The sequence below is a fragment of the Herpailurus yagouaroundi genome, unplaced genomic scaffold, assembly GCF_014898765.1.
Source record: "Herpailurus yagouaroundi ecotype Mexico unplaced genomic scaffold, PumYag 203, whole genome shotgun sequence".
In the NCBI taxonomy this organism is placed as follows: domain Eukaryota; kingdom Metazoa; phylum Chordata; class Mammalia; order Carnivora; family Felidae; genus Herpailurus; species Herpailurus yagouaroundi.
The window spans coordinates 23,412,557-23,438,230 of NW_024412434.1; the positions used below are offsets into that span (position 1 = coordinate 23,412,557).

A 25,674-nucleotide genomic window follows, 5' to 3' on the forward strand; every position below is an offset into this window, starting at 1 on the left:
AGGGAGTGAGAGAGAGCAGGGGAGGGGCAGAGGGAGAGAGAGAGAGAAAGGGGGACAGAGAGAGAGAGAGAGAGAGAGAGAGAGAGAATCCCAAGCAGGCTTCCTGCTGTCAGCACAGAGCCCGATGTAGGGCTTGAACTCACAAACCATGAGATCATGACCTGAGCCGAAACCAAGAGTCCAACGCTTAACTGACTGAGCCACCCAGGCACCCAAGAATATAATTTAATTGTGCACTTCCTGAAAGTAGAATCTATCACGCCGTGCCCACAATTATCCTCCACTAGGTATAGTGACGGGCACTGGGGGGAGCAGAGATGCGCCAGACACATCACCGTGCTGCTTCAGGACATTACCAGATTGAAAAGAACTGTGGAGGGCGGGCATTCTTTAAGTTCAGTTCAAAGCGATGCCCCAGAGGGAGACTGCCGGAATTAGGAACTTTGCTAGATGCTGGGGGAAGGGGTGTTTTCCTTTTAGTCTCATCCCAAAGAAAAAAATCTGAAGACTACTAATGAGACAGAGCTACCAAATCCAACAAGAGGCAGCAGGATGAAGTGGAATCACATGCAGCCTGGAAGCTACAAGGGCGCCTGCCAAAGAGGCTGGTGTTAGTAAGCCCGATTACGTGCTGGCCAGTTCGTCCTTACGGTGTCCCTTGGAAAGAATTATTGTCCCATCACCCTCTTTTTAACTAATGAAGAAAGTAACTAATGGACAAATTCACTGAATAACTTATCCCAGGTTACAAAGGAGACAAAGTTGAATGTGAACTTGGGCTTGTCTCTAATGCCCTTGTGTTTATTACTATCCTGAGCTGATTTTTAGGATACAGACTGGTTAGTAAAAAAGAAAGTAACTTTAAACATGCATAAGGATTTTTTTTTTGAGAGAAATTATAAGTATACTGGAGAATGTCCTGCTGATGCCTATTCAACCTCACCATAAAACCTTGCAGGCCAATGCTGACAGCTCATAAATCTTTATTAGAGGTAGTTAAAGTTGTCCTCACTTCCCCCACCTTGACCTCCTGATACTTATAAGTGTAAGAGATTTATAGTCTCTCTCACCTTTTGAATCTAATGATGTTTCTTTTTTTTTTTTTTGATGTTTATTTATTTTTGAGAGAGACAGAGACAGAATGCGAGTGGGCTAGGGGCAGAGCGAGAGGGAGACACAGAAGCAGAGGCAGGCTCCAGGCTCTGAGCTGTAAGCACAGAGCCCGATGTGGGGCTTGAACCCACAAGCTGTGAGATCATGACCTGAGCCGAAGGTGGATGCTCAACCGACTGAGCCACCCAGGCGCGTGATATTTCTACTATATTACTAACAATGGCCATGGCAGGGGCGCATGGGTGGCTCAGTCAGTTAAGCATCTGACTCTTGATCTTGGCTCAGGTCATGATCTCTCAGTTTGTGGGTTCGAGCCCCGCATCAGGCTCTGTGCTGATAGTGTGAAGCCTGCTTGGGATTCTGTCTCCTTCTCTCTTCCCCTCCCCAACTTGTGTGCTCACTCTCTCTTTCTCTCTCTCTCTCAAAATAAACATAAAATAAATACCCATGACAAAAGGCTTCAAAATAAGTCACTTCTCTTTGTGACTCTGGGACTGATACTTAATAGTATCCCTTAATATGGACACTTAAGAGTACCTCCCTTCAAACAAGAGCTTTTATCCCTGACGATGTATTCCTGTATATGACATCCTGACAAAGCGTCAACATGGCGCATAGTCTCCCAATTTGCCAGATGACAGACCTTAACGTCCCGTCTGCCTATACCTACGTTCTATGGAAAGTTGTAGTTTCTTTTTTTTTTTTTTTTTTTAAAGGGAATTGAAATTTTTTTTTTTTTTTTTTTTTTTTTTTTTTAAAGAGAATTGTTACTTTTTTTTTTTTTTTTAATTTTTTTTTTCAACGTTTATTTATTTTTGGGACAGAGAGATACAGAGCATGAACGGGGGAGGGGCAGAGAGAGAGGGAGACACAGAATCGGAAACAGGCTCCAGGCTCTAGGCCATCAGCCCAGAGCCTGACGCAGGGCTCGAACTCACGGACCGCGAGATCGTGACCTGGCTGAAGTCGGACGCTTAACCGACTGCGCCACCCAGGCGCCCCGGAAAGTTGTAGTTTCTATGGCAGTATCTTGTAAACTCCAGAGTTCACTTTACAGACTTGCTTCTTCCAGTAAAGACACCATGCAGGTACTCTGGTAGCCGTGATCCCTCTAAGAGGCCCTTTTTCATCTTCTTCTAAGTCTTCTAAGCCTGGGTGATGATGCACCACCCAGATCACCTGCTGGGAATGAAGGACATGTTCCCCTATCTGTTGGCCGTGCACCTGGAAGGTGGCCCCCAGCTGCCAGTCAATCACACACACAAGAGAGACAGAAGGTAGTGGAGCAAAGTCATTTCCTGCCACTCCTCATGGGACATAGAGGTCATTCAAGTCCTGTATGTCTTTGGAGCATGTGAGTGTGAGCCACCCTTAAGACTTGATGAAAGAGGGCATTAACTGGTTAGCATGAAGAGTGACCCTATGTGACCAGGACAGAGGTTCAAACACAGCAGCTTTCCTTTCTGAAATTCAGAGCACTTGACATGCGTGGGATTGTGGTCTCTCCCAGGAGGAGATGGAGGGGGGTTATTTATTATTTCATTCTCCTACAAAAAAGGCCATGCTACGAAGCAAGCTAAGAGACCAAGTTCAACAAGAAAATAATTCAAATACCCTGACTGCTAACATGCTACACCCATTTCTTTAGCTACCATGGGGCGTCTGAGAAAACTCTACACTGTTTCCCATCACCACTGGCATGGGTGGTCCCGTAGAGTATAGGACCTAAGTCACCACCTCAAGTCCTAGAAATACTGTCTACAGGGGCACCTGGGTGGCTTAGTCGGTTGAGCGTCTGACTTTTGATTTTGGCTCAAGTCATGATCCCAGGGTCGTGGTATTGAGCCCCGTGTTGGGCTCGGTGCTAAGCATGGAGACTGCTTAAGATTTTCTGTCTCCCTCTCCCTAGCTTGTGCACTCTCTTTAAAATAAAACAAAAAATGGGAGTGCCTGAGTGGCTCAGTCAGTTGAGCATCTGGCTTCAGCTCAGGTCATGATCTCATTGTCTGCAAGTTCAAGCCCCATGTCTGGCTCTGTGCTGACAGCTCGGAGCCTGGAACCTGCTTCAGATTCTGTGTCTCCCTGTCTCTCTGCCCCTCCCCTGCGTGCACTCTGTCTCTCTCCCTCTCAAAAATAAATAAACATAAAAAAATTATGAAAAAGAATTTTTTTAATATTAAAAAAAAGAAACACCATCTACCAAGCAGGCTGCTTCATGATACTTTGGAGCATACACTCTGCTAATTACTGCCAAGTTCATCTGTCATTTCTACATACTTCTCCATTATTAAGGACTTCTAGTTTCCTGGATATTCAGAGAGTAATTTGTACTATATTTTTTCTTCTGGTGAATGAAATCAGATAACATTTCACGTTACTATGATGGTTTAAAAGAACATACAAGTAGGAGTCTATAAATTCTATCATTACTATTAACTGCTCTCTACACCATATGTATCTGTCTTATATTCAACACAACTGGGGTTAATTTTAGGGCTGAAGGAAGTTCTGCTCCCACTAGAAGGGCCTGAGATAAACAACAGAGACCATTCACAGTGCGGCCAACATTAACTCGCTCCTGTCCTTCCCTCTATGAAAACAAACGTCTCTTTCCTGCAACATGAGTATCTTGAGGGGCAAGGGGTGCAGACGGGTCACCTTTAAAGCTAAATGTCCTTTCTGTGAACGTCCCCAAAGTTCTCAGGCTGTGTAAGGGCCTGGATCCTGAGAGAGATGGATGCAAAAGCACTTGTATTTGCAAAGAGGTAAAAATCCGCTTCGAAGTGAATTTGCTTTGCCCTGTGAGGCGCTTCTCTCCTTTCAACCCTCCGCGAGTTGAACGGCAGCAGGCCCCCGCGGGTGTCCTACGGCCTTCGGGGCAGGGTCCTCTCGGCGGCCGGGTCACCGGCCACCACTGCGAGATCCGCCTGGCTGCCGAGCCCAAGGCTCGGCGTCTGTGCAGACCCTACGACGATGACGAATCAGATGCCACCTGACAGAGCACGGATGCGGAGACGCCGAGCTAGCGAACCCCAGAGGATGCCCCGAGACGTGCCTCCGGGAGGCGGGAGGCGGGGGGCGGGGGGCCGGCACAGAATCAGCCAGCCGCCGCGGCGGAGCCAACGGTCACTCACCAGCGTGACACTCCTGGAGCGGGAACCGCTGCTTCCGCTCTCCAAGCTGCCCCCTCGGCTCAGGTCGCCGAGCCTGCCGCCGGGTGACGCGTCCGGCTCCATCTCCGAAGACTCTGACTGCTGGCGGCTAACAGGCATCCCCGCGGACCCCGGGGCCCCCGGGCCGCTCACAGGGAGTGGGGAAGGGGCCCGCGTCCCATGCTGAAGCAGCAGCTACCTGTGGAGAAATGGAGCACAGGCGGACAGGGTTAGGGGGCCCGGGCCTCAGTCCCAAGACGAAAGGCTGGGCGTGGGTCACGGTCATCCGGGTTCACAGCCTCGACCATCAAGACAAAGGGAACCAGGGGCGCCTGGGTGGCTCAGGTGGTTAAGCATCGGGCTCTTGACTTGGGCTCAGGTCATGATCTCATGGGTCGTGAGTTTGAGCCCCGCATCGGGCTCTTTGCTGACAGCGTGGAGCCTGCTTGGGATTCTCTCCCTCTCTCTCCGCCCCTCCCCTGCTCTCTCTCTCTCTCTAAAAATAAATAAACTCTAAAAAGACAAAGGGAATTACGAGCCCCTAAGTTAATTTTTGTTTGTTCATTTTCATTTCTCCTTTATATCCCTTTCCATTAGGAAGATGTAAGAATCATTTTTAATAGACTTTATTTTTTATTAAAAGTTTTTAAATTATTATGTTGATTTAGAGAGAGAGAGAGAGACAGAGCATGAGTTGGGGAGGGACAGAGAGGGAGGGAGACAGAATCTAAAGCAGGCTCCAGGCTCTGAGCTGTCAGCACGAAGCCTGACATGGGGCTCAAAGCCACGAACTGTGAGGTCATGACCTGAGTTGAAGTCGGACACTCAACCGACTGAGCCACCCAGGCACCCCAATTTATTTACTTTTTTAATGTTTACTTTTGAGAGAGAGAGAGAGAGAGACAGGGAGGGAGGGAGAGCACAAGCGGGGGAGGGGCAGAGAGCCAGGAAGAGAATCCTTTTTAAGGAAAAGATGGATGGATGCACTAACAATGACTTTGGTGCTGGAAATTTGATAGAGTAATGTTCTGACCCCCTCCTTTATACCTAGGGCCAGTACCTTCATGCACCTTCACACTCAGATTCAGGATTTCCCTGTGCTGATTATTGATTCTAGTCTTTTCCACCTCAGACACCACAAAATTATGGTTCCTTTCCAGCTTCACTGCAGTTCAGAGTTGAGCAAAGTGACAAGTTAGGAAATTGTGAAAGGAAGTCTGGTTGACATCTCTGAGATTCTAGACTCTCTGGAGGCTGTGATGCTCTTGCAATTTCTACATAAGATACTAAGGTACCTTAAGTTAACACAACAAGGAAGTTCATATTTTTACTTTCAGGAACAAAGACATTGAAATTCCCCCTATCAGCCCCTTAGTTTCATACTCTGACTCTTTTAGCAGGAAATTCAGCTCAGTCTCTGAACAATGGACAATTGAGTTCAACAAAACCTTCTAGAAGACCAAACAAGATTAATAGGGAATAAAGGAGTAAGCCTCTTGTGGAGGCTTATGGCAAGTGGAGAGATACAAGCCCACGTTCTTCCTCCCTACACTGAAAATACTGCCAGGTGGCCTTACAAGCCCCTTTAAGAATACTGAGGGGTATGTGAGCTCAGAGATCCATCAGCACAACTGTGTGTGTGTGTGTGTGTGTGTGTGTGTGTGTGTGTGTGTGTGTGTGTTTCTATTTTTAATAGAAACATGAACATCTGCGGAGAAAGCTCAATCAGTACTGAACACCTTTAGGTGGACTTTGTCACTTAAGATTTCAAAAATTACGGGGCACCTAGGTGGCTCAGTCAGTTAAGCGTCCAACTTTGGCTCAGGTCACGATGTTGCAGTTCGTGGGTTTGAGCCCCGTATCAGGTTCTGTGCTGACAGCTTAGAGCCTGGAACCTGCTTCAGATTCTGTGTCCCCCTCTCTATCTGCCCTTCCCCTGCTCACTCTCTCAAAAATAAATAAACATTTAAAAAACTAAAAACACTTCAAAAATTACTGTGAGATCTTTTAGGGAAATCCCAAAGGTGTTAGAACAGCTCAAAAATGGAACTAGTCCTCTTGGTTTCTCTTCATTCTTCAGGTGAATCAGCCCAACGCAACTGGCAATTTAAGAGCAAGGCTACGGAACAGAAGATTCTGGGCATATATGTACTTTTTGAAAGTTGGCCATTATTCCAAATGTTAAAACAAAAAGACTTAAGAAAACATTAAAAGTTAAAAATTTTTTTAATAGTAAGCAAGCCTCAACAATACACAGACCTTATCTAAACTGTCCACACAGCCAGTAACATTCCCCATCACTGGGACCGTGAGTAGCCAGGGCCTGGGTGAGGTGGGCAGGAAATGCGAGAAGCACGTGGATGCTTCGATTCTTTCTGATCTGCACATTCCTACCCACTGACTCTGCTCTAGTTCCTTCCTGAACTACAGTTAAGTCATGCTCCAAGGAAAGGAGGGAGATGTGGGTCACTAAGTTCCCCAGATACAACAGGGGGATGCAAGATGGCCAGTGAGATGCTGATTCAGCCCCATGTGAGGCAGGAACCAGGTGGAATTGCCTCGTCCACGGGGAAAGATCTGGAATTTTGTGCTTGTGCGCAGTAAGAGCAGCATCTGAGGCGCTCACAGGATGGCCGTAGGGTGCTAACTTAGCACACCACTCGAGAGCAGACCTCTCTCTTGTGTTCCTACACTTTTAAAAGCTATTCTGACAGGGTAAAACTATAACCTTGAGACTTTGACAAATTACTGTCTTGAAAGAACATGAGGAAGCTAACCAGCATTCCCCGGAAGGCAGAGGTTGTCGGGGAGAGAGTGAAAACCCTGGTCTGATGCCCTTCACAGGCTCAATGTGGCAATCTTCTGTGGTCTCCGAAGGATTAAGAACGAGGGGCTCCCTGGTCCTAGTTCCCTAGCAACTGAAATATGAAATCCATGGCGGTCCGCGGTGGAGAGAGCTAAGTTTTCTGAAGAGGAAGGGCAAAGAAGCAGCCCTCTCTCCTTCTCCAGTCTGGCCTGGAAAGGGAATGGAAGGAGAGAAGTAGCACGCCACACAGGGCAGACAGGTTTGACAGGAGTGACCACAGCTAGGAATCCAGGATGGTCATTACCACCCTAAAATATTTAGCCTCCTCGTCCAACCATGGGTTCACTCTTTGGGTTTGCAAACAACGTACTTCACAACAAGGGAGACTAAGAGACCCCATAGGTGAAGAAGCTTCTACCAGAAGAGCAGAACCAGCCTTGCTGAGAAGTCCCTACAGGCCCAACACCGCAGGAGCTGGAATTTGAGACACGTGTGCTCATTTCCTGTTTATTCTCTCATACCTCCTGCGCTTATCTCTCATTATTTACTAGTTACGTCCTTCTCTGGAGAGGTCTAGTGTATCAGTTGAGCAGAGAGAAGGAGGTCAAGGCCACAACTGATCTACAGTCTTAGTAAATCTCCATCTGCCAAGCATTGCGGGTGGGGAGGACAGGGGCTATTTGGGGTTGTGGGACCTGGTGGGGCTGGTGGGGCTGTGGGACTTAGGCAAGTGAACACCCTCCGGTGAGTGCACTGGAGACAAGGGAGGAAGGCAGCTCCTCTTCTTCATCTTCCCCATGCATTCCAGAAAGACCTACAATGACCTGGAGGCATCAAGCATGAAGCCCACCTTCACTGTCACCCCACCCCATCTCAGTTCCAAATAGCTACAGTCAGGTGTACAGAACAGCCTCAGGAGCTAGGTCTTTCCATCATGCATCCGAAAGCACCCCAACCTCCAAAGATGAATGATGCCAGTGAAAGCCCATCCACAGACGTGGTGACTTTTGGCTGTGGCACATACACCCAGCTTGGGAGATGTCCCTGAGGCCTGCCCCTCCCCACCACTCGCCATCAACCAGCAGCCAGCCCTCCTGTACTTCTTCAGATGGATCCACCCCTTTTCTAGTCCCACCACCAAGTTTGGGACCAGTTTCCCCGGTGCCCACGTGATGGCAAAGCCAGCTAACTGCTGTCCTAGCTTCTCCATCTCCCTTTTTCCCTGTGCTGTTGCTGTGTTCTCACGGGATTAATCCTGGAACAGCACTTTGACCATTCTCCTAAAAGCAATCAACTTTAACCCATTCCCAAAAAGGCTTCATAATTCAAGTTTTTTCCCTACCAATCAATACATGCTTCAATTTGAGGCCTACCTTCCTCTCTGGCCTAAGCATATTCTTTAGATGTTTGCTATTTTCCTACTTCACAGAGAGCAGACAACAAATTGATGGGTAAGAGTCACCTTTTCCACAGAGGAACCTGATACAGGCACTGGTTTTTAATTCAGCGAGGCATCTGACCTAGACCTACTGAACGTATTTGTGAGGGTAAAGCCTGAGCATGTGTATTTTTTTCTGTTTTGAATGCTGCATATACTCACGATCCAATAAATAATCTATTTCAGGGGCAATAAAAGCAGTTATCAAGTTATTTTCCTAGTTCACCTAAGAGATGATATAAAGACTTTGAAACTGCTGTGGCCATAAGGCTGCAACAGAAAAACGTGAGAGATTAAAGGGACGGGATTTTGAAATTTTCATGACTAACAGGCAGGGCGGGAGTACAGTTCAAGAACAAAAAGAGAAGTGAACCGTGGCCGCCAAAATGCGAAACAGACTAAGGACCAAAAACTGTCCACTGAACTCACCAACCAAGGTGACCTTATAAAGAGCTAGCAGTACAGAGACAGTCGAGCGGAAAGCACACGACAGCAGACGAACGCGGGACGGAGGAGTGGGGTGCATAGTGAATTGTTTTAGAAGCTGGGGTGTGATGTCCTGAGGGGGGGGGGGAGGTGAAATAGGTGATGGGGATTAAGGAGTGCACTTGTTTGTTGTGATGAGCGCCAGGTACAGGAAGTGCTGAATCACTGTACCATACACCTGAAACTAATATAATACTGTATGTGAACTCCCTGGAATTAAAATTTAAAAAGTTGAGGTGTGACAGGAAGGACAAAAAGGCAGTAGCTACAGGAACTACTGGGTTGGAGAAAGGTATTTTGACTCATTGGTTTTGTTTAACCTATTTTGTTTTGCTTTTAGGACTAGGAGAAGCCTACTGATTAGCTACGAGGCGAGAGAAGGTAAGCAAAGCCCCATGGAGAAACCCTCATTTCCAGGGTCTGCTGGACGAGATAGCCTGGTTGGCCTGTTGAGATGGTTTTCAGATGCGGAATGCGGTATGAAAATACCTCCGAGGACTCTCTCTTCCTGGCAGAAGGACACTGTCCCATCATACAAAATGACCAGGGTGGGGCGCCTGGGTGGCGCAGTCGGTTAAGCGTCCGACTTCAGCCAGGTCACGATCTCGCGGTCTGGGAGTTCGAGCCCCGCGTCGGGCTCTGGGCTGATGGCTCAGAGCCTGGAGCCTGTTTCCGATTCTGTGTCTCCCCCTCTCTCTGCCCCTCCCCTGTTCATGCTCTGTCTCTCTCTGTCCCAAAAATAAATAAGCGTTGAAAAAAAAAATTAAAAAAAAAAAAAATGACCAGGGTAATTTAAAAAAGAACTAAATTGAACTTTTTTTTTTTTTAAGAAAAAAAAATTCATAGCAATTTAAAAACTCAAGTGGATGGGGGTAAACAGAAGATTTAGTATAGCTGAAGTGTTGGACAAATTTAATATTAGGCATAATTTTTTATAAACTTTACAAAGGATGAGGGGAGAACTTCTTTTAACCCAAATTTAAGGTATCTATAAACAACTACAGCAAACATCACACTTAATGACAAAAACTACAGCGAACATCACTCTTAATGACAAAACATTAAAACCATTCCCATTATTACCACTGCTGTCCTCTACTGCATAGTGTATTTTAAGTACTACCCCACCTATAAGGCAAGAAAAAAAAATGCATAAGGATCAAAAAGGAAGAAACAAAAATGTCAGTATTTACAGGTAATTATGGTATTTGTAGAAAACTCCAAAAATCTCATAAATTATTAGCATCAACAAGTGTGTTTTACAAAGTCACTAGATATAAATTAATATATAATAAAGTCAATTTCTATATGCTAGCCAGAAACAATAAAAAAACATTTAAAATAACATAAAATAAAAAATAATAATATAAAACAAAATTGCACAAAGTATATATGTGTATATATATATATTACTTAGAAATAGGTGTAACAAAAAAATAAATTTAACAAAAAATGTGCAAACTTTTTTGGAAAAAATAATAAAATATTATTGAAAGTCAGTAAGGAACTAATAAAGAGATAACCACATTCAGGACTAAAAGAGTCAATACCATAAAAATAAGCTGTTCTCCTAAAATTGAATTGCACTGAAGCTATAGATGTGGGTTGTCTAATGAACTCTGGTCATATGTGATTATTTAAATTTAAAGTAATGTTTTGTTTTGTTGTTTTTTTAGAGAGAGAAAGAGAGACCGAGTGCAAGTGGGGGAAGGGCAGAGGGGGACAGAGAATCTCAAGTAGGCTCACTCAGCATGGAGCCCCACGTAGGACTTGATCCCACAATCCTGGGATCATGACCCGAGCCAAAATCGAGAGTCGGATGCTCGACTGACTGAGCCACCCAGGAGCCCCTAAATTTAAATTAACTAAAATTAAATTAAAATATTCAGTCCCTCAGCTGCACTAGCTGTATGTCAAGCAATAATTACTGGAAAATTTCCATCATCCTAGAAAGTTCTATTGGACAGTGGCGCTAATAGAATAATCAAAATCACAACAGAGCTATTCTTAGAGAAATCCAACAGGCTAGTTTTCTAATTTTTTAGAGACTTAAAAAAAGGAGAAAAAATGTATTCGGAAGAACAAAGAGCCACGAACAACCAGAAGACGCCTATATTTCTTAATTTGTACTTTAACTTGGAGAGTTTTTATTTTTATAAAGTTGTATTCATCAATCTTTTGGTTTATACCTCATGGGTTCTGCAGACTTAGAAAGGCCTTTCCTATTCTAAGGATGTCAAGAAAACACTTCCTATATGTTCTATCTAGCATTTTTATGGTTTCACTTTTCCTATTTAAAGATTGGATCCAACTTGAATTTACATGGTGTGAAGTGTGAAGGAGAGCTCTATTTCCCCACAGTTATGCAGTTACTCAAATGCCATGAATTGAAAAATGCATCTTTTCCACTGTTTTGAAATACTAAATGTTATTTCTAAATGTTTACATGGTAGGTTCTATTTCTGAATTTCCTATTCTGCTCCGTTGATATTTCTATTCATGAGGACTCAAAAAACACAAATCCTCAGGTGAAAATTGCAATTGCAATGAATCTATCTACATAAAAATGAAAGACACTGTAAGCAATGCTAACAGAAAAGAGGCAGGCTGGTAGACGACGGTTTACCGTCTCATAAAAGGAACTGATAGCTAGAATATACAAAATAGTCTTGTGAACCAACAGTAACAAGACAGGAAACTCATCAGGAAAAAAATAAATAAGGAATATGATTAAGCAGTTCACAGAGAAGAAATCCAAGTGACTAAGAAGTGAGAGATGTTTAATGTTACTGGTGAACAAAAGAATTAGAAGTTAAAACTATTAACTATTAAAACTACCATACGCCATTATTTTATACCTACTGGATTGGCAAAAATTAGATAACTAAAAAATAACAAATACCAGCAAGAATGTGGGGCAACAGGAACCTTCATGTCCCACGGTTGGGGACTGTGAAATTAATACAACCCCTCCATGGAGCCGTCTGGCAGTGCTTAATTAGTGAAACTACGTCCTATGATCCAAAAATCCCACTGCTCAGTCTACGCCGTGGGAATTCTCCAGGAATACAGGGGAACTTTGCTTGCTGTGGAGTAGAGCTGGTGGGAATCTAGATTCATCGCCCACTAGGGACTCCAAGAATAATCAAACTCTGGTAGACGCTTTTCCTATGCAATACTGTATACCAGTCAGAAGCAATTAACTGGACAGTGGCAGGGAGAAGTCTTGAAATGTATTCAGTGAAACGTTATAATCAGATTCTTAGCACAATTCCATTTACATAAATTTCCCACCCACACACAAAACACTGTATTTTACACCCATACCCAGGGACACAGGCCAGTGGTAGGGACAGGTGGGCACATGACTGTCCTAGAGTATACACCTGCTTGTACCTCACTCCTACTGCTGGAGAAACAGAAAAGGAAGATGACCTGGAAGTTTGGAGAGGAATGATTCATCAGATCATTGGATCACCTGGGAAACGTGTGAAAGGTCTGGCATCTAAGGAAATGATGCGGGACAGATAGGTTCCGACTTAATGACGGAAGAAGAGAGACCTGTGTAGTCTAGAAACCCCAAGGCAATGCAGGAGGGAAGTGCTTTCAAAGGAAGGAGAAACCACTTAAGGTAAACTTTTCTTGGATTACAATTTAGCTCGAAATTAACCACGGAAAGGTTGATTTGATCCAGTTTACCGAAGAATCGAAGCTGGAACAAATATGTGAAGTTCCCTCACCTTCAACTATTCGGCTTTATACCCACTAGGTGGGGGAAGGGAATCACACCTTACAAGAAAGACTCAGATGCCCTCCAGACAGGCTACACAAAACCACAAGGGTGATCGCTGCCTTTGTTAGTGCTGAACATGAATGGAAAAACTATCCATCTTAACCGAGTGATGTGGAGCTAATTTTGCTCAGTGTGCCTTTGTGACACTTTCTAAAAAAGAGAACTGCCCTCACTCTTTACCAGGGTAAACTCTTCATAAAAGAAAAGACCCGGATTGTGTCCTAGGATGCTGAACCCCACGGACCTGTGGTTCAGACCCTCACTCTGTCTAGATGCCACCTACCAATAGTGCTAAGATTCAGCCAGCAGAAGCACAGCTTAGCTGGGAAAGGGACAGAAATAATCCTAGAGACAGCCCCCTTCCCACGTCAGGCTGTGCAGGAGGGAGGGTCAGTGTGCACACCTATGAGTAACGGGCAGAATCACTCTCCACACTGAGTCCGTCAGCTCAGTCCCCCTACGTCCACTCACAGGAATTCTGTAAAGACTTGTTCCAAGACGTAGGAAAACAATCTTAGGAAAGTAATTATCTTTAAAGCTCTCTCCCAAGAAATCTCGATATGATGATTTAAAAGCCAAGCTGCTTTCAAAGGTATGGGGGGAGGTTCTGACCTTCAAGAACATTAAAAATGAACGAGTTTCACAGTGGGAACTGTTTCTGAGTCACCACAGCTCATTATCATGAATGGGCTTTTTCATATGCTTAAGCAGTGGGTGAAAATAAAGAGAACAGCCATTTTTACTGGAATGTACACACTCCTAGATGAAATAATCAGTAAACACAAAATAGCCATTGTTGGCCTTAATGCTAGTAGCTCTGCACAACATTCATTCATCTGAACACAAAAGGAGATGATAGGCACTTAGCTCTGATTTACTCGAACAAAAAACGCAGGAGTCCTACTTTTTTCATTCCTATCTGGTTCTGCCTTAATTCCTACTTTTATATAAATAGTGTGTGTTAAAAATGAGTTTTTTATAACAAGAAATTAACTAGAAGATGAAGCTATGAATGATACCAACTCCTTACTTTTTTTTGAGTTTATTTATTTTGAAAGAAAAAGAGAACAAGCTCAGGTGAGGGGCAGAGAGAGAGAGAGAGAGAGAGAGAATCCCAAGCAGGCCCCATGCTGTCAAGTGCAGAGCCTGACTCACGGCTTGATTCCAGGAACCATGCGTGAGATCATGACCTGAGCTGAAATCAAGACTCAGATGCTTAACCAACTGAGCCACGCAGGGGCCCCTTTTTTATTTTATTTTATTTTATTTTTTTAAGATTTCATTTTTAAGTAATCTCTACATCCAAAGTGGAGCTCAAACTTACAGCCCTGGGATCAAGAGTTGCACAGTCCACTGACTGAGCCACCCAGGCGCTCCCTCTATTGTTTTATTAACCCAATCCAGAAGTGAGACAGAAACTGAATACAGATATTCTCTTTTCTATTATTCAACTTAATTAGGGCTTTAACAGAAATTCTTAGACTAAACGAACCCTTTCATTTCTCCCCTAAAAATAACGTACCAGGCTGACTCCCTAAAAATGACTTCACGGCGGGTATCGCAGCACGTGGGGGTCTCTGGAACAGCTCCGCTTCCGCCTTGCGCCCCGCACCGCGCCCGCGCAGACGCACACAGAGACGCCGCGTGGAGCCGTTGCTGGTCCTGCACATGCTCTTTCGAGTTGTCGACTCTCAATATCCTTGTTAAAAATAAAACACGCGGGGCGCCTGGGTGGCGCAGTCGGTTAAGCGTCCGACTTCAGCCAGGTCACGATCTCGCGGTCCGGGAGTTCGAGCCCCGCGTCGGGCTCTGGGCTGATGGCTCAGAGCCTGGAGCCTGTTTCCGATTCTGTGTCTCCCTCTCTCTCTCTGCCCCTCCCCTGTTCATGCTCTGTCTCTCTCTGTCCCAAAAATAAATAAACGTTTAAAAAAAATAAATAAAACACGCAGGACAGCCTTCGCCAGTGAGTTGTAAGGACCGAAACAAGCCTTCTCAAACCCAGGATTACTTCTCCCACCACAGGCCCGCCAGAGCTCGGAGGTTTTCGGCTTCCCGAGCTGTACTGCCAAGGGACCCACCTATCTGTAACACGGGGTTACGGCGCCTCCAGCCCCGGCCCAACCTGGTCTCGTCCACCCTGTTTTCTACAATAGAAACATTTTATCTGCCTGGTCCGCGTAATGTTCTGGACAGGCTTGAGCCAGGTTTTGACGGGCTCCCCTGTTGCTCTCCTCCAAAGCCTCGCTCAGAAACGCAACCAGACCTTCTCAAACCCTGCTTCCTGCTGCTGCTCATCACTGGCCTCTCCACCGGCTCCTTCAGGACCCACTGCTTGTATTTCACCTCTCGTTGACGACCTCTTGCTATCTCTTGGTCGCTCTGATGTGTCAGATCACATCGGGTTTCGCTATGCAGGGAATTCTTTTTTCTTCGATTAGACTACAAGAGCCTCGTGAGCAAAAGCTCGCTCTCTCCCTCTTTTTCAGTGTAACCACAGGACTTTGGAAAACATTTGCCACAAAATAGAGACTTACTATTCAGTCCTTAACAAAATTTACATGTTAAAACCATCTTATTATTTTTTAAGTTATAATATCCTTAAATCAGACCTTTGTTCTAAAAGAAAAGCTTAGGGGCACTTGGCTCAGTAGGTGGAGCATGCACCTCTTGATCTTGGGGTTGTGGGTTCAAGTCCCACATTGGGTATAGAGTTTACTTAAAAATAAAATATGAAAAAAAAATAAAAGTTTAAACACTTAGGAGTTATTTCATACATCATAACTTCGGGGGCACCTGGGTGGCTCAGTCAGTTAAGCTTCTGATTCGGGCTCAGGTCGTGATCTCGCTGTTGGTGGGATCGAGCCCCGCATGGCGCTCTGTGCTGCCAGCTCAGAGCCTGGAGCCTGCTTCAGATTGTCTTTCTCTCTCTGTGCCCCTCGCTCTCAAAATTGTAACTAAACATAAAGTAAAAATAAAACATGGTAACTTCGTTGTGGTGACCCATCCTTTATCATATCCATAGACCAAAGCGGTCAAATTTAGGACAAGGTACTCTCATTCAACCTATATATTTCATATATATTTCGGTCAAGGGCAAATGAAGAGCACAGGGGAAGTAACTTTAAATACAGCCATAGAGGAGATGCTTCACTTAGCTTCACGAATTATGATCTGTTAAAATTATGATCTGTTGGTGCCAATAAATACATTAGACTCACCCAACCAGTAATGCTTCCCAGTATTAACATGTAATAAACATCAGTATAAATGCATGCATGTGTACATCTGTAAGTGTAATCCACACCCAAAATTAACTTAAAAAATAAGCCCCTAACAAATAAACGGCTGAAGTAAAATAGATACATAGTAACTATTCTTTAGTAGAGGCTTTTCTCAATGTTGAGAAAACAAAAACCTTGGAAAGACAAGAAAGCTTCCAAAAAATACTCAGAAAGCCAACTGGCAAACTGGGACTGGACCCCAGCCCTGAAGATCAAAGGAAAATCTTCCTCAGGCAGAAGCTGGTCGGTGCTGGGGGTAGAGACTTAGTTTTATTCTGGAATTTTAAATTGTTGATGCAGTCAACAGTTCAGCATCTTTTCCATGCAATTTTTGCTTTTTCTCTGAGTTGGTTTTCTTCCTCTTCCCACTATAACATCTTCTGTAAGAATTTAGGGCCTTCAACTCTAACTGGCACTCAAGGGTATTAAATACAATTATACATTTTAAAGACTGGTAATTTTACTTCCCCAGAACAATTACCATGCTTTCATTTAGATTTTTTTTTTTCTTTTGAAAAGCTCTTTCTGAACCACGTCAAAAGCCAAGATTCATTTCAGACTGTCTCAACTGTGAATAGTTTCAGCTATTTATAGGAGACGGTAACTTACTGAGGGCGGGCAGCACGTGAGAGTAACTGATGCGCCTACATTTAAGCAAACAAGTTCAGGGTAGAGGCCTCACCTAGCTAGGCTGGGTTAACAGGCCCTGAGGGCCTCCAACCATCCCTTTCCTATCACTGAACAGAAGATGTGGAAATTAGATTTTTCTAAAATGAAACCTCATCTGAAAACAACCTTGATGGGGCACCTGCTCAGTGGCTCAGTCGCTTAAGCCTTCCAACTTCGGCTCAGGTCATAATCTCAGGGTTCATGGGTTCCAGCCCCGAATTGGGCTCTGTGCTGAGAGCTGAGAGCTGGGAGCCTGGAGCCTGGAGCCTGGAGCCTGCTTCAGATTCTGCATCTCTGGCTCTCTCTGCCCCTCCCCCAATGGCACTCTGTGTCTCTCCCAAAAATAAATAAACATTAAAAAAAAAAAAAAAGGAAACAACCTTGACTACATTTCAGAGGAGTTCCTTGTGACAAAAAGGAATGACCCACACAACATGCGGAAGCAAACAGAAAAGCTTCAACAAGAACAAAATCTAGTTCTATTCTTATTCTTAGCTCATCAAAAAAAAAAAAAAAAAGTGACATTCTATACGCCCATTGCATTTCTGGATTCTTAAATTAAAAAAATTTTTTTTCTATTTTAATTTTTTTTTTTTTTGAGAGAGAGAGGGGGATGGGGAGAAGGGGCAGAGAGAGAGGAGGAGAGAGAGAGAATCCTAAGCTCCACACTGTTAGCACAGATGCCAGGCTCGATCCCATGAACCGTGAGATCATGACCTGAGCTGAAACCAAGAGTTAGATGCTTAGCCGACTGAGCCGCCCAGGCTCCCCTTAAACAAATTTTGTAAAAGAGAAGAAAATGCCCATTTAACTTCTACTTTTGTTAAACAGGTTTGTGTGCTTTCTCTGAATTTATTCAGCAAATATTACCAGAGCACCCACTACATGCTACAATGGGGAGATAAAATGTTGTACTTCTTACTTAGAAGTAATAATTATGTCTTATTATTGTATAATGCTATTTTTTTCTGAGAAACTAAAAATTCTTAGTTGAATGTTTCTTTCATCCTTACAACAAAAGTAAAGCTGAGGTAATGCACATTCATGTAGCATTGGTATTGATAACACCTGGTTAGACTGGAAGTAGAGATCTGACTGACATAAGCTTGTCTCACATTGTACAGATCTAAATCCAAGCCAGGGGGGAGCAAAGCTCACACAAGACATCCTGCTGGGTCAACCCACCCACTGCCTCGGACATTTAACTCCGTCTTCCAAGACCTCCTATAGCCAACCCTGCTGCTTGGATATATAGACAGAGGCTCCCTTCTTAGACACTTCCTGGGAACACCTTCTGTAAGAACTTACATCCCAATAAAATGGGAATTAGCTAAGAAATAAACAATATTTAAATACACTGTTTTTACATGAGTTCTCCAAGTTCACTGACTGCATGCTTACAAGGGTTGAAAAGGGAAGGGTCTAACAAGCCCACCGTTATTAAATTGAAATCACATAAAGTTGCCATTTGTGTAGGTCAAAAATAGCCGAATATTGGTAATTTTACATGGTTAACCTAACGTTCTTGGAATAGAACTGATAACTAGCCACGGCCAAAAAAAAAAAAAAAAAAAGTATATTTTTAAAAAAAAAAGTGGGGGGGCCCGGGTGGCGCAGTCGGTTAAGCGTCCGACTTCAGCCAGGTCACGATCTCGCGGTCTGTGAGTTCGAGCCCCGCGTCAGGCTCTGGGCTGATGGCTCAGAGCCTGGAGCCTGTTTCCGATTCTGTGTCTCCCTCTCTCTCTGCCCCTCCCCCGTTCATGCTCTGTCTCTCTCTGTCCCAAAAATAAATAAACGTTGAAAAAAAATTTTTTTTAAATAAAATGAAATTGTAGTGTAAGTACGGTTTTACTCCATGTTGATACTAAAATGTTTTTTCTCTGAAGACACCTCTAACATCACACAAGGAGTCTGCAGGGGGAAAGAATGCCCACTACACAATATATTCACCATGCATACATTGTAAAGACATCTGATTCATAAAGTGAAGTTGCCTGCACTCGTAGGAGCTCAGTCAACAAAGTCATTGGTCATCTGGGGTGTGTGGAGGGCAATTTAACATACAAGGAAACTATGGTCTGAAACCCGTAAGTCGATTTGGCAAGTCAGAAAGAGCTGGGTCCAGGTCCTTCGTTCTCTGCTCTGGAATAATGGGTGGGGTTTTGTTTTTTTTTTTTAAACTCTTCTTGCACCAAAACATCTATTCAAGATTTGACATCTTTGGCACCACCCCCTTGTTTGTACCATCTTATCTCATATTTCCATCCTCCCTTCCTCAACCCTGAACATCCCATTCAACGTCAAGTTACTCCCTGGGTATACAGACGTCTACGCCACAGTGAAGCCAGAAGACGGGACCTGCTGTCATAACCCAACCCGCACGCCTTCCATGGTTCATGGCCTCAGACACAAGGCTAAACTCCTCAGTGTTGTAACCAAATCCACATTTCTATCATTCTGATTTTCCAGCAGCCTCCCCTTGTTGGCCCAGCTCCACCATTACATCCTCCAACAGGTATTCTTTTTAAAAAAAATTTTTTTTAGCGTTTATTTATTTTTGAGACAGAGAGACAGAGCATGAACAGGGGAGGGGCAGAGAGAGAGGGAGACACAGAATCTGAAACAGGCTCCAGGCTCTGAGCTGTCAGCACAGAGCCCGACGCGGGGCTTGAACTCACGGACCATGAGATCACGACCTGAGCCGAAGTTGGACGCTTAACCGACTGAACCACCCAGGCGCCCCTCCAACAGGTATTCTGATGCCCTGAAGGAAAGAGCATCTCTGCCCTCTGCCCCCAAAAGAGAGCAGTGGGCCTCTGCTACGGATTCCTATGGACGTTTCTCCTACCTCCTTTATTAGGTCAGCGCTTTCTCAAAGGCAAGGAACACACCTTATCCTTCTCTATATTCCCCATCGTGCCTACCATGGTAGGAACTTAAATGTTCTCTAAAGTTCCTCAAACCCTCTGAATCTCTACAGGAAAAAATACCAAGCGCACCATTTTGGAAGGAAGCAAGTGACCAAACTTGCCTGGGTATAGTCTAGCATAAAAGCACATGCATCTTTTTTTCCTACACGAGATAATTTCTTTAAGCAAAATTGGGCAACATAAACTATTTTAAGTACACTCACAGAATTAGGTTTGTAAAAGAAAGCGGTCATGAATCCTTAATTTATTCTCTTTAGTTTCAGGGTCTGAGGGGCCTGAGAAGTCATTGAGTCCTACCCGAAATTTCACAGACCAGCAAACCAAGTTCCAGAAATGCAAAGTGAGGAACCCTAGAAGATAGGAGGAAGACGCCCTCACTTCCAGCTGAGTGCTGCTCTTTTTCCCTACGTCAGGCACTATTAATCTGTTAATTAAAAAAATAAAATAGGGGCGCCTGGGTGGCGCAGTCGGTGAAGCGTCCGACTTCAGGCAGGTCACGATCTCGCGGTCCGTGAGTTCGAGCCCCGCGTCAGGCTCTGGGCTGATGGCTCAGAGCCTGGAGCCTGTTTCCGATTCTGTGTCTCCCTCTCTCTCTGCCCCTCCCCCGTTCATGCTCTGTCTCTCTCTGTCCCAAAAATAAATAAATGTTGAAAAAAAAAATAAATAAAATAAAATAAAATAAAATAAAATAAAATAAAATAAAACGTAGCTGCAGACATCAAAAAAGAAGCATGTAAGGACTGGTATGTCTGTATACCCAGTGACTAGCTCAGGGCACAGCACAGTGCAGATGGTCAGGCTACAAATATTGCTTGAATGAACAAAGGAACACCTGAGGCCTTTGGAACAATAACTAAAATGGGCAGAATATTAAATATTTCAAAGCTCTAGTCAGAACATTAGTCTCCTAGGAGGAGCAGCAGAAGCCTGCAAAAAGAGGCTGGGGAAAGAAAAACCCAAAACAACAGAATGAAGGTTTCAGAAGGAACATAACACACAAACCAAGCCCTATAAAAATAACTACACTGGGGCACCTGGGTGGCTCAGTCGGTTAAGTACCTGACTCTTGGTTTCGGCTCAGGTCATGATCTCAAGGTTTGTGGGTTCGAGCCCCACGTCTTTTAGCGCGGAGCCTGCTTGAGATTCTCTCTCTCCCTCTTTCTCTGCTCCTACGACGACTTGCATGCTCTCTCTCTCAAAATAAATAAATAAATAAATAAACCTAAAAAAAGTAACCACGCTCACTCACATGCAAGATTTTAGCAATACAAAAGCTAATACAAAAGCGAATCAAGTCCTTGAAAAGCTATTTCTCCAAAGACCTGTTAAGTGGCTAACAAGCACATGAAAAGTTGTTCAACACGATTAGTCATTAGGGAAACGCAAATCAAAACCACAGTGAACTGCCACTTCATGGCCACAAGGATGGCAATTTAAACACACACAAACACAAACACACACACATACAGAAAATGACAAATGTTGGTGGGACGTGGGGGAATTGAACCCTCACGTGTTGCTGGCAAGAATATAAAATAGTGTAGATGCCATGGAGAATGATCTGGTGATTCCTTGATAGGTTACACTTAGAATTACTATCTTACTCAGGAATTTCACTCGTAGGTGCAGACCTCCAAAGAGTTAAAACAAGTGTTCAAACAAAAACTAGTAAACAAATGTTCATAGCAGCACTACTCACAACAGCCGAAAGGTAGAAACAATCCAAATGTCTACAAACTGATAAATGGGTCAACAAATTGTGGTCTATCCAATGAAATATTATTCAGCCACTTAAAAAACGGATGAAGTATGGGACGCCTAAGTGGCTCTGTCAGTTGAGCGTCCGGCTTCTGCTCTGGTCATGATCTTGTGGTCTGTGGGTTCGAGCCCTGCATCAGGCTCTGTGCTGATGGCTCAGAGCCTGGAGCCTGATTCTGTGTCTCCCCCTCTCTCTGCCCCTCCCCTGCTCACGCTCTGTGTCTTAAATAAATAAATAAATAAATAAATAAATAAATAAATAAATAGGATGAGGTACCAATGCATGCTATCACATGGATGAATCTTGAAAGCATTGCTAAGTAAAAGAAGCCAGCCACAAAAGACCACATACTGTATGATTCCATTTATATGAAATATCCAGAACAGGGAAATCCATAAAGAAAGAAAGCAGATTAGTGGTTGCCAGGGGCTGGAGTAGGGAGGAAATGGGGAGGGACTGCTTAAAGGAATGGGGTTTCCTTTCAGGGTGATGTAAAAGTTCTGGAACTAGATAGTGGTGAAGGCTGCACAACATTGTGAATTTACTTTTTTCTTTTTTCATACATTAAATAAGTGCAGTTTACTGAATGTCAGTTATACTTCAGCAAAGGCATTTAAAAGAAAATAAAAGGGATGGGAAAAGATACACCAAGCCAATATTCACAACAGCAACGAGAAGATCACTTCTGGCTATGTTACATCAGGCAAAATAGATTTTAAGGCAAAATCCTCATTAATAGTAAAGATAACTACGTAATAGTAAAAGTTCAATTCCTATTAGACACTGTATTGTCTACCAATATAAACTTACAAATGCACATTGTTAGATATTAACATATAAAGTAGTAGGCACAAAGCCTCAGAATATTTTCTAGCTTAAAATACAAGGAGAGGGGCGCCTGGGTGGCTCAGTCGGCTAAGCGTCCGACTTCAGCTCAGGTCACGATCTCACAGTTCGTGGGTTCGAACCCCGCATCGGGCTCTGTGCTGACAGCTCAGAGCCTGGAGCCTGTTTCAGATTCTGTGTCTCCCTCTCTCTCTGACCCTCCCTCGTTCATGCTCTATCTCTCTCTGTCTCAAAAATAAATAAACGTTAAAAAAAATTAAAAAAAAATACAAGGAGATAGAGGGATGCCTGGGTGGCTCAGTCAGTTAAACATCCAACTTTGGCTCAGGTCATGATCTTGGGGTTTGTGGGTTCAAGGGTTCGAGCCTCACGTCAGACAGCTGGGGGCTTGGAGCCTGCTTCGGATTCTGTGTCTCCCTCTCTCTGCCCCTCCCCCACTCACACTCTCACTCTCTCAAAAAATAAACATTAAAAAATATACAAGGAGATATTGACAAAGCCCCCATTACAGTGGTATCTTTCGATATAGATCTTCCTCGACTTATGATAGGATTATATCCCAATGAACCCATATTGCGTTGAAAATATTTTAAGCTGAAAATGCATTTAATACATGGAACCTACCAAACATTGCCGAGGCTACCTTAGAAGTACTCAGAACACTCATAGTAGCCTATAGTTGAGCAAAAATCCTCTAACACGAAGCCTACTTGATAATGAAATGCTAAGTATCTCACATAATGTACTGAACACTATGCTCAAAGAACAGGATGGCAGGATAGGGTTGTCGGTGGATGGATGTCTGTCCTCGGCTGCCGGGTGCCTGGGAGCTGGGTCTCACTGCCCAGCATCCGAGGGAGGACTGACCACAGGTCGCTAGCCCGGGACAAGATCCAAATTCCAAATACTAAGTATGGTTTCTACCGAATGTGTACCACTTCTGCACCATCGTCAAGTCTAAAAACCATCAAGTCGGGGACCTCTTGTACCCCTCTCAGTTATTGACATGTTAAGTGGACACAAAGTTAGGAATAATTCAATTAATAAGGTTCATTCAGTGGATATCTGCAGATCTCTACAGAAAACATTTTTTTTGATGTTTATTTATTTATTTTTGAGAGAGAGAGAGAGAGAGAGAGAGAGAGAGGCAGAGAGAGACGGAGACAATCCCAAGCGGGCTCTGCACTGTCAGCACAGAGCCTGACACGAGGCTCAAACTCCTGAACCGTGAGATCATGACCTGAGCCAAAATCAAAAGTCTGAGGCTTAATCGACTGAGCCACCCACATGCCACTCTACAGAAAACAAATTAAAGAAAACACATTCTTCTCAAACACATCGAATGTGCGTGTACTCGATGCCACCGATTTGTACACTTTAAAATGATAAACTTGATAATATATATGTATTTAGTACAATTTAGGAAATAAAGAGATTCAAGTCTTCACACTGCTAGGATCTTTGGAAATATCCAGTCTGAAGATCTGCATTCATAAAGTGCTATCATCGCTCTCTCCAACAAGGGGGAATGTTCTGCCCTACACATTCCTTTACCACGAATCCTGACCGCATGGATTATAAACCCAGCACCTACTTTCTTAAAATAGGTTTCAATATTAATGCTGCGTGTCTAGAAGGGGGACAAGGGCGTTACTGAGAGGCGCAGCCTCACTGCGGCTCTCCACAGAGGCTACTTACTACTAGTGAGTCTACTCTAGTGATCCTGTTGTGCCAGTGTGGACAGAGGCTTTTCTGCAATGGCCAGCAGATGCACTCAACGACTCAAGGCAGGGCGTGCTGCGGTGTCTCACAGGCAGAGAGGCAGGGCCCGTCCGCAAAGCACGCAGGCAGCTAGGAAGCCACCAGCACCATGACCAGAAAGGGCAATGGAAACTGAAATGCAATGCTGCCCTTCGGCGAAGCAAAGAGCTCAAGTTCTGGGATGCTCCTAGGATTCCCTGGCACCTACCCCTGCATGGCCTCCATGCCCCTGGCGACTGTCCCGCAACTGTGAGATAAGGTGCACCTGAACTTCTGTTCCAGAGGCTCCCCTGTTCTTAGCTCTGCTCCACCCAAGACTTTCGCCTCTCTCCCTTCAGGCTTCAAGGCTCCACTCTACCCCATGGGGTTAGTTATTTGAGATGATCGTTAGAATCAACACAGGGTGCCAACTACAGGCTCCTTAGGTGTCTGAGAACTTTGGAACCAGGGCCAGGTGTATCTTCAGCTCCTGATGAAGGCTTACTTGATCTGATTTTAATCAGTCTGGGCCATATGGCTGTTATCTAGATATGTCTGTGTGCCCAAGAATGAACTCAGAACTGAGCCTGGTGTACGTGGTCAGTCTCTAAATATCACTGAACGAATTAATGAACACTCAGCCCCTGCACCAAAGTAGGCAAAGGGGGACTGTCATAGAGTCTGACACACTCTAATCTTCTTAAAAGCATCTCTCGTCTTTCCAGCCTTCTCTAAATTATTACTAGCCAATATTACTCTAATTTTGCCTTCCCGATTTTTAGTAATGGAGAAAACGTGTTGCTTTTAGATTATTAGTGTCCAAAATTTTCAAAGAAAAGCTCATTTGAAACGCCGTTACCAAGGAACCTATCCAGTCACTTAAAAGTGGCTCTTATTGGACTGGGCAAGAAAATACACAAGATTCCATACATACGCTGTCAAGTCTGGCAAGAAAGATTTGAGACAACTTCCGTCCTTCCCACCCAATCCCAAGTAAATAGGGCATTTGTTTGTATTTCCACATTGGCCTCATGAACGAAAATACCTCCTCCACCTAGAAAAACAATCTGTAACATTCAGACATGGAACTTTGAGGGCTAACTTTTTAGTGCATGCTAGAACCCTAAGTATGCAGTGCTTTAGGAAAATAAAGTAGAAAAGTATCTTTAATAAACGTCTCTTCCGTGAGCATCTTTCTCAAGTTTACACTTACACCTGGCTTGGTGTTTCTGTATTTTTCAGAAATACAGATTAAAAGAAAAAATGTTCTCCATTAAAATTAGAGCCAGAAGGAACTTTCTTCCTACAGTCTTCCTGCAACAGACCTGAACGTTTGTTTTATTCTGCTGGGGGTTGGGGAGGGAGACACAAAAAATGACTTTCCTTTAAAGTTTTCTGCTGTGTACCAACTATCCTGCCTGGCAAAGAGTTAAAGAGTTTTCTGAGGTTAGTTCCTGCGGTTAAAAAAAAAAAAAGTTAGATGCTTAAATTTAGACTCCGTAAAACAATACTGGGAAACTTAAAAAGCCTTGGAGAAATACTGGACTTTACTGTATTGCCTTTTGTTAAATTGCATCATTTCGGCCACATTTTCTTCTCCTGTTTTAATCCCTTCCGGCCCCGATTCACTGCAGATCCTACGCATTCCCACTTGATTCGGT

At 44.0% G+C, this 25,674-nt stretch overlaps 1 protein-coding gene across 2 annotated transcripts in view; it reads right to left on the reverse strand.

Moving 5' to 3' along the window:
• Positions 1-25,674, reverse strand: part of PROSER2 (proline and serine rich 2) — a 47,396-nt gene that overhangs the window by 20,772 nt on the left and 950 nt on the right. Inside the window, exon 2 of one of the 2 annotated variants that reach the window (XM_040451456.1) lies at positions 4,248-4,464. In XM_040451456.1, the coding sequence (XP_040307390.1) occupies positions 4,248-4,385 (138 nt within the window). In that variant the 5' untranslated portion in view covers positions 4,386-4,464. Of the gene's footprint in view, positions 1-4,247; positions 4,667-25,674 lie in introns of those variants that run through there. The other variant, XM_040451455.1, reaches the window with a different exon arrangement.